This window comes from Cucurbita moschata, unplaced genomic scaffold, assembly GCF_002738365.1.
Source record: "Cucurbita moschata cultivar Rifu unplaced genomic scaffold, Cmos_1.0 Cmo_Scf00041, whole genome shotgun sequence".
Classification (NCBI taxonomy): domain Eukaryota; kingdom Viridiplantae; phylum Streptophyta; class Magnoliopsida; order Cucurbitales; family Cucurbitaceae; genus Cucurbita; species Cucurbita moschata.
In genome coordinates this window covers 1,508,602-1,518,082 of record NW_019268557.1, presented here as the reverse complement: position 1 = coordinate 1,518,082, position 9,481 = coordinate 1,508,602, and the positions used below count along the sequence as shown (strand labels likewise).

The 9,481-nt window shown below is 31.5% G+C and overlaps 1 protein-coding gene across 4 annotated transcripts in view; it reads right to left on the bottom strand.

Annotated features, from left to right (window-relative positions):
• The window catches only part of LOC111433098 (protein SHOOT GRAVITROPISM 6), a 32,222-nt gene that overhangs the window by 19,610 nt on the left and 3,131 nt on the right, over positions 1-9,481 (bottom strand). For all 4 annotated transcript variants that reach the window (XM_023070027.1, XM_023070029.1, XM_023070028.1 and 1 more), the window contains 15 exons: positions 8,871-8,949; positions 8,714-8,777; positions 7,323-7,426; positions 6,856-6,961; positions 5,933-6,019; positions 5,776-5,853; positions 5,369-5,436; positions 5,192-5,291; positions 4,816-4,989; positions 4,607-4,696; positions 4,405-4,470; positions 4,156-4,251; positions 4,001-4,075; positions 2,121-2,180; positions 154-243 (listed from right to left, as the gene is read on the bottom strand). In XM_023070027.1, the coding sequence (XP_022925795.1) occupies positions 154-243; positions 2,121-2,180; positions 4,001-4,075; positions 4,156-4,251; positions 4,405-4,470; positions 4,607-4,696; positions 4,816-4,989; positions 5,192-5,291; positions 5,369-5,436; positions 5,776-5,853; positions 5,933-6,019; positions 6,856-6,961; positions 7,323-7,426; positions 8,714-8,777; positions 8,871-8,949 (1,337 nt within the window). The remainder of the gene's footprint in view (positions 1-153; positions 244-2,120; positions 2,181-4,000; positions 4,076-4,155; positions 4,252-4,404; positions 4,471-4,606; positions 4,697-4,815; positions 4,990-5,191; positions 5,292-5,368; positions 5,437-5,775; positions 5,854-5,932; positions 6,020-6,855; positions 6,962-7,322; positions 7,427-8,713; positions 8,778-8,870; positions 8,950-9,481) is intronic.

The following is a 9,481-nucleotide window of genomic DNA, read 5'->3' as shown; positions in this document are numbered from 1 at the left end:
AAAAAAAAAAAAAAAAAAAAAAAAAAAAAAAAAAAAAAAAAAAAAAAAAAAAAAGATCAGAGCACCGTGAGGATTAAATTAAAACGGTGCGGATCCAAGAAAAACAAATTAATAATAAGTCGAAACGTCCATGTTTCTAAGAGGAACACTTACGTTAATTATCATGTCATCCCAAGTCTCTTGATATAAAGGGTTCTGCTTCAGATCTTCTGAATCACTAATATATGCCTTCATTTTAGGTATCTAGAACTTCCCAAAGCAAAAATCAATCAGATTCAATAGCATAATCATCCTTATAGCACAGTAAGAACAATAAAGAAATACTATTAATAGCATGATAGATAATTTCCCCACATGGCATACTATATTTTATATGTCAACGACTGGTCAATGTTGAAGTATTTCAACACATTAAGAAGTTATCATGATTTATATACTCAAAAATCAATCTGATCCAATTTATAACTTAGTAGCCCAATTTCTATAGTATCTCAGATTTATATTTAACAAACATTAAAAACACTGCTTATTTCCCTTGACAGAATGCAGATGCACGAGAATGATGAAAAGACCCTAGACCCAATTTACCCATCTCACCAATAACCATCCTAACACAGAACACAGAACGTTTAAAACATATAACTAACAGCATATTCTATCAATTGAATTTCAAACAAGCCTAATTGCCAACAATGTGTAATGTGAGAATTCAAACTTCAATCAAATGCCTTTTAAAGAACAGATAAGTTACAATATAAATTGACTAATTTCTATCCATGGAGCCTCGATATATTTTGAATGCATTTCGTAATTTTATATCCAATCTCACATGATAATGTTAATTTAACTTCTTTTTTTTTTTCTTTTTTCCTTTTTTTTGTGAGTGCCCAGCTTGTTTGAACATCAACTATTCAATCTCACATGAATGTTCATTTAACATTTTTTCTATAGCCATGAAGGTCTGAGTTAGCTCGTACACACCTCAACTATTCTTATGAGATAATTGTATGGCCCTACTACATTTGGTTGCCAAAGAAACTCAAAAGATATTAAATTCTAGAAGGGTGATCATTGGCCACCATGACTTGCCTCGTTTCCTCTAACCCCTATATTATTTACATTTGTCCTTGAGCCAACTCATCGTGGTGGTTAAACAATTCTCTTTTCTTCTTTCCTATTGAACTACTCTAAATATGCTATCTATTGGTAGAAATTTCTTTCAGGATTTTTTTGTTAAGATCTTAGAATTTTTGGATACTTAAGTTCTAAAAAGAATCTACCTATCGCAATTTGCTAACATATTATTGTGAGCTTCCACAAATCCATATTTCCATATTTCCATATTTCCATATTTCGAATCACAACTATAAAACATAAGAAGGAGAACTATAAAACACTGCCCCAGACACAGTTTGAAGGTGAAGGGGTATCACAATCAAAATCAAAATAAAAAATGACCGAGGGGGTATCAAAATCTAAATAAATGAACGCCATGAGATAAATATGGAGACTATCCCAGTTGCAATAATTTAGCCCCCATTTGATTACCATTTGGTTTTTTGTTGTTAGTGTTTGAAAATTATGCCTGTTTTTTCACCATTTCTTTATCATAATTTTTATCTTTCCTCAGTAACATTTTAGTTCTAAGCTAAATTCTAAAAACGAAAACAAATATTTAAAAACTACTTTTTTTTAGTTCCCAAAACTTGACTTGGATTTTGAAAGTAATTCGTAAAGATAGACAACAAAACAAAGAAACCAATACGTGAAAGTAGTATTTATAAGCTTAGTTTTTTAAAACTAAAAATCAAACATAGCCAAAGTTGAATCGCTACAGTAACAGTTCTTAAAAATTATAAATAGGCTAAAATAAATTCTGCCAAGCCATTGACAAGACAGAAAAACTTACATTACACCCAAAAAAAGAAGAAGGATTAAAAAGAAATCAGATGCAACAAAGAAACAAATATACATACATTGTGTGTGTGTGTGTATTCAGAATTGCAATGACAAATGAAAATTTCAAAGCGACAATTTGAAGATTGAGATGAAAATTTTGTTTCCTTGTCATAGAATAATAATAATCACCATCACCATCGCATGATTTGATAAAGTAGTACCTCATCTTGCCAAAACAAATTGATGTTTTTTGGGAAGAGAGGGGCCAGATAACACAAGACCTGTAAATAAAAAAATAAATAATTGTACCAGTTCAAAACACAACAAAAGAGTAAATGAAACAACGATTGGACAACTATATCGTCCATTGCTAGCTAGTCAATTATTCAATCGAATTGTACTTTTGGTAGTCCTTTAGCCAACACATCGATAATTTGTCCTGTACTAGAGAGATAAGCATTTAGAGTTTAAAATTCAAGACATTGGAAGGCGTTTGATTTATTAGATAAACAGTTGTGAGAACTGCTTCCCCCTATAAGTACTTATGAACATTCATAGAAGACATTATGACCCTAACAACATCTAGTAAAGGCCTATTTTTAGGTTTGCAATACCATTTTGTTGAGGGATATCCCGACAAGTGGATTGATGAACAATATCTTTATTTCTAAAAAAACTCACTCAAATGTTAATTGAAATATTCAATTCCATTATCCGAATGCAAGATCCCTATTTTTGTTAATCATATTACAAAAACATNTATCCCCACAAACGAATGTAGATAATATGATTTATTTTAACATGTTTTGTTCTCACTTACATGTTTCCTACTAAAAATTTTCGGTCATTTGTAACAGTCTAAGCCTACCACAGATATTGTCAGTTTTGACCGGTTAGAATATATAAATAGCTTATAATTAACCAATCGAGATTCTCTCTCTCAAACGGTCAATGGGGGAAATATGGCGCATGTGCATAGCTCACATGGACAGCCTATGTATAGCTAACCACCATGCATGTCATAGGGACATTAAATTATGATCTTTAATTAATTAGAGTTATTAATACATGCTTTTTATATAAATAAATAAAAATAATGTATTTATATCTTAGATATGTTATTTATTATCATCCGAATAATATCTTTTTAAATTTTAAGATTTTTTCACCCACACTAATATTATAGTATATTATATTATCACACACGTATATAGTTTTTTTTTTCTGAAATTCTTAATTAAATTTCAAAAGTAAAAGTAAGTTTAGATTTAAAATAAGGAAGAAGTAATATTTATAAACATAAATTAAAATAGTTATTAAAGCAATAAAATTACATAATATAATGAATACAATGTATGAACCATACCAAACAAATAAAAGGACAAAATGAAGCACATCCAAATATAAAAATTCATATATTATGTAATTTAATTCTTTTTAAAAATGGATTTGTTAGGTTCGGGATATTTTATGCTGCCTTTTTAGGAAAGGGATGCGAGAGGAAATTTTTTTTTTTTTTTTTTTTTTTTTTTTTTTTTTTTTGTTAGTAAAAAAAAAGACCCAAGACAAACAAGTGTAATCATCAATGCATAAACCAACATTTGAAATCAGCAGCTAGGATTCCAACGGTGGTGGTGGCTAGGGTATTATATAGTGGCGGCTAGATTTTTTTTTTTTTTTTTAAGGTTTTCTTAGACAGTTAAGTTTTATTGCTCTGATACCGTCTTAATTTTAATGGAATAATATTTGTTTTTTTCAATCTCAATATCATACGATACATAGCATTTTTATATAGGAGAAGGAATCCATACATAATAGAAAAGAATAAGATTAAGAAAGAAATAAAATCATTAATGCATCATTACAGCTAATTAGCATATTTACAACCAAATAAGTTTAATTTTGAATCATCTATAATTAATTCTCTCAAGTAAGAAAAAATTGACATTTCATTCACTCAAGCAAGCTTCATCCTTTTTGGATTTTTCTGAAATATCAGCCAGTGTTCATAAATTCAATAACTCAACATTTTTGTTGATGGCAGCAATTTTCTTTCCAAAAGTTAAAAACTGATTGTGTATACAAATTTGTGATTACTTACAGTCAAAATTTGTGTTGCCAACTGCTCTCTTGCTAAAGGGTCATGCAAAAGGACCACTAGGCGAGCAAAAAGTTCCTAAAACATGGCAACCACTCAAGTTAATGGTATCATAATATGGACTGATTAAACACCACATACGGAAAGTTGACAATCACCTCAGGATTCGGAATATCAGCACGAGTTTTACATTCACTTAACATACTATCTCCATAAGATCCATGTCTGCATAATTCTGCAATGCATCTACAGACCTGCAGTGATGACATCAATAGAACGTCTTGTACAAGCACTCTACTTTATCTGTAATCACACATCCTATTTCTACTCTCGAGAAGAACGTAGAACCATGCAAAGCCAAAATCCCTACATATGATCAATGAAAAAAAGGTGTTATAAAGACTTACCGTGGCAGCTGCACCGGTATACCTCCTTGGAATAATCATTTTCAATAAAAAGGGCCATAGAATATGCTGCAATGTAAGATAGGTATTATATATAATTAAAATCAGATAGGAAACGAGAAACAGGGTAAATAAAAAGGAAGACAGAAAGAGTGAAATTTCATCTATGAATGTATGAACGTAGATTAAAAATCCAGCATAATACCTCCATTTCAGGAATCGTAATGGTCAGTAGAAGAAGACCTTTCTCACTAATTGCTCTTAGTTGTATAGGAGAAATTGTCCCCATCTTCACCTGAAAGAATTATAACTTTATTAAAAGAAATGATAACTACACATATTAACATTTTGGAATCAGATTTTATAAATTACATAAAATACACAATGGTGGTATTTATACAGTAGTATGTGAACCTCCATTCTCTTGTACTGGAAAGGAATATAAGCACCATTCATCCCAGCTAACTCCTTTGAGCTTCCAGGATCATTTCTATCAATTTTGATAGCACAATGACGCACAAGATACTCAACAAACATCTCTCCCGATGAACCAACTAGGTAGCAATGCGATGCCATTACCACAATCAACTACAAAGTAATAGACATTTTAGTACCAAACAAAATAGAGCATGTCCAATTCTAGTACCAAAATCGTACATAGTGTATGTGTCTATGTGTGTATTATGTGTCTATGTGTGCATGTATGTGTATATATATATTTGTATATATGTATATATGTATTTGTTTATATGTATGTATATTTAAAGCTACTTCAACACTAATGTCATACCTCCGAAAGTGCCTTTCTAACGCCTAGATTTTGCTCGTCCAGCAAGGACTTAACAGCTTCAGTAAGTAGAGGCCTTTTACCATGCCAAGCTTCGGATAACCTAGATAATAAGAATGTCAAATCAGGAACCAAAAGAAATGTCTAAATGTTTGGTTAAATATAAGGAGGCCAAAAAACCTTGGCAAGAGATGCTTCATAACACAAAGAGCGCCAAAAGTTAAAGGCTCTTCTTTTAACCTGCATTTCTGAGTATGAAAAAAGAGAAATAAAAGGAATTATTAAACTCAAAAAGTTTCAGAAGTGTAGCACCTAGCATACATGCTCTCAAACTATTATAGAAAAAATTGTTGTGAAAAATGTAGATTTGTATTAATGAAAAAGGATATCATATTTATTTTGATTAGATTGTAATAATTTTTATCTTTTAGTTATTCGTCATTCTTTCTTAATTGAGAAGTTTCTAATATTACAGTAAGATTTGTTTTCCGTTGTACTATATTTACTTTAATTAGTTTGTATGTGGTATAAGAATTTGCGAACTAAGTTCTCCCAAAACTACATGAAACAATGTAAACATCACTCACATTTAAGAGAAACATAAATAGATCCTCAGGATATATCAAGCCGACAGTTAGAAAGCAACGCTGTATTTCATTATATGTCTGCACACAGAGGAAACAAGATTATAATGTGTATAACAGAACTGCCAAGAAGGAAATGACTTATAGTTGCCGGTCGTACCTTTAATCCTGTTGAGAGATCAGACTCTTTGCTATCATTATTAATGCACACCACTGGGAGAAGCGTCGACAAAATAACTGTGAGATCCTACAATTGATCGTAAGAGTAATTTTCAATAGAATTAGACATACCATGCAGATTAAGAATGTACACACTAAAATATTATATCACATTTATTTTAACCTCGCTTCTAGAAAGTTGCATGAATAGAAACTTAATTGTTTGAAATGCATGAAAGTTGTGCTTGTTAAATTTCTACACCACACAACCCATCAAAAATAAAAATAAAAATAAAAATAAATCCAATGAAAAATTGTACAATTATTATACTTTATAAAACTATAGTTTGCATTTATGTTCACATAATTATAGATAATAAAATAATAATAGTTATTTCTATTTGTATAGATACATATTTGCTTATATTTGGGATTTATTTTGACAAATAAATGTTTGTTAAATTTCTACACCAAACACAACACATCAAAAGCACAAATATTTTGCAATGACAAGCAATACCTTCACCACCACCATTATGATATGTTATAAATTAATCTATAGAAGTTGGTACAATAAAATTTGAATCTTTCAATTAGACATTTATCCTTCAAAGTTATGAAATTGTTGCAATAGAACCACATTATTACAACTAAAACATATGAATTATTATAATTAAACTCAAAAGTTTAAGTTGATGTGTTATTTTAAATTGAACTATATCAATACTTCAACAGGGAGCATAAAGAGAAATGTTGAACCTTAATGACACAAATCCAAAAGAAAATGTAAACTAACATCCGAGAATGCATGTCTTTGAGAACAGAAAAATGTATGACAACCGTCAATTGCCAATTCAATTGAAAGCACACCTCCAAGTGTAAAAATATTTAAAATGAATGTGGAAAGAAAACAACATGCATTACCTCAAAGTCAAGGAGAGGAGGGCCACTTTCTGAATGTAAAGAAGTGTTTAGGACATTATGCAGACTGCAAGTTGTTACAAACGCAACATCCTGGCCTTTCTTATATCTGATTAGCAAGGAAAAGAGAAAATTGAAAATTTTCAGTATTGCCACTATATGAGATTTACTTCTAAGGGTTGTTGGGCAGTTTTTCTCAAAAAACGGTTCTTCATTTTTATTTTCAAACCAATTTTTTGGAACAATTTAAGATGCTTGTAAAAATAAACATTATTTTTCCCTCGAAGTATTCATAATCTCATGATTTGAAGGGAAATTAACTTCATCAAGAAATTAAGTTATAAAAGAAATAAGAGAAAAAACATGGTACTGTATGAATTTCACTGAAATGTGTACTCTAGAGAGAAAAACTATTTTCCAAAACAGTCCCAAACATCCCTTAACTGATTTAATACTTAAATTTATCTTACAGTTCCAACATGGTAGGGATAAGTCTGGGCAAAGCAGCCTTTAGTTGTGCCCTAGTAATAAGACCGACAATTTGACCTAATGCTTCCACAGAAGAAATACGAACCTACGCCAAAATTTAAAAGAAAAAAAAAGGAACATAGAAAAGATAAAGACTTCTATAATATGTAATGGTATTAAAGATAAGACTTTCATATTAAAAAAAAAAAAGGTAACAAAGATATACAAAATGTTAATAAGAGGGGCAAAATTCAAGCAAAAAATAGGGGAATTTATATCATGCAGGTAGTTTCCCTTGTAGTTAAACAACTTCTGCAAGACCGATGCAACTGCAAGTATCTACATCCCAACTCCAAGTAGTGTTGTTAGGGCTTTCTGGTGTTCGGGAGAAATTCCCCAAAGTCCTGGTTTCAAGCTTTCAAGTAGAAAGTTTAATAAATGAATACTCTAGCTGTCACTTGGAGACTGGAAATGGGGTGTGTGTAATTCTCCCCATGGATTAGTAGGGCCAATAACAAGGATATTATAAAACTTCATGAGGGAACGAAGGATTTAAAAATTAAAAAATAAAACTAAAAACAAGAATGAAACTTTTCAATTGAGGCAAATATACCGAAGAGAAAAGCCAGCAAAAGCCTTTTAAGAGAGAAAACCAAGAGGAAGCCTTAAAGACGAGCCAACTCAAATCTGCCCAACCAAGACAGCTGCTTGCCGAGGAAAATTCTTTTATTCCTTTCCATCCAAATTTATGAAAAACTCGCTTTAGCCGCATTTACCATAAAAGATCGGCCTTGGGCTTCAAGGAGGGCCAGTAAGTAAATGAAGAACGTATCCATGAAACTATTAGTGAAAATATACTTCGAGTATCTTTAGTAGAGCCAATACATACTCGTGAGAGAATAACCAACAAAGTAGGGAAATCAGGAAGAATCCCATCCTTTAAAAATCTGTGAGAGGTAATATGCAAAGAGAGAATTGTTGCATCCAATGAGAAGCCACTGAATCATTTGCAGTGGAAGAAATTTTAAATAACTGAGAATAACAAAGCTTCAGAGGAGAATTATTTAGCCATGAGTCATGCCAAGATAATATTATTCTTCCATTTCCCAATTTAAATGAGCAAGAGAACCCATAGATGCTGACTATATCTTTCCTCCAAAAAAGAGTGAGCAATAAAAGTCCAACTAGAGGAAGAGAACCCATAGAGGAGAATTCTTAGTTCTTATTCGGTAACATATTTCAAAAAAAAATATTTTTCGATTCTTATTGGATAAAATAGAAGTCCAACTACACTACCAGGTAAGAGCTAACTAGTGAAATAAGTATCAACGCATACTTACCTTATCGTAAGCAAAAAACAAGAACAAAAACAAAAACAAAACATTTTTCCAACCTTTAGATCACTGGAAGCAGCCCAAACTCGTAATAAAAGCTCAAAAGCAGAATTCAGAAATGACCTGCAATTTGACAGGAATCCGTTTCTTTGACAAAAATGTTAAATTGAAATATTGAATGTAGAGTGATACTGAGCAAGATAGAACTTGTCTCACATGACATCACCATCAATTGACGAATGTGAAGGAAAGTCCACACTATGTTGCCAAGCAGCTTGACACCAACATTTAATTGCTGCAGAAGAAGAATGTGTCACAGGGTGGCAGCTAGAAGAGAAACTGAAGGTACGATAAAAAATCAACAGTTTTTCACAGGATTCATTAATTTGGCTAAAAGAACAGCGACAATAATTGATGGTGAAAAATAAAATGAATGTCAAAATCATTAGTAATTTGATCCTAACATTTCAAAACGTCAAGTACATCCAAATTATATTACCTATCAACCTCAATCCTTTTGAATAATAGAGTTAAATTAAGCGCAAATATATTCTTTGAATGATGAACCAGGGAGATAGATTTGTTAGCCCCCGCACCCCACCTCACTATAGTCCCTCCTCCCTCCCTCCCCATTCTCGAAGGAAAACCTCCAACAATCCCTCTTTCCCCTCTACAGAGCTCCTTCCTACGACGGCAAGCAGAAAAGAAAAATTGGTGATAGTGATAACAATAAAATAAGGCAAGCTTTCGCATTATGTTGTTTCCAATGAGAAAATTTTCCATTAAGAATGAAAATGTAAACATCATTTTAGGTGCCTTAAAAGTGT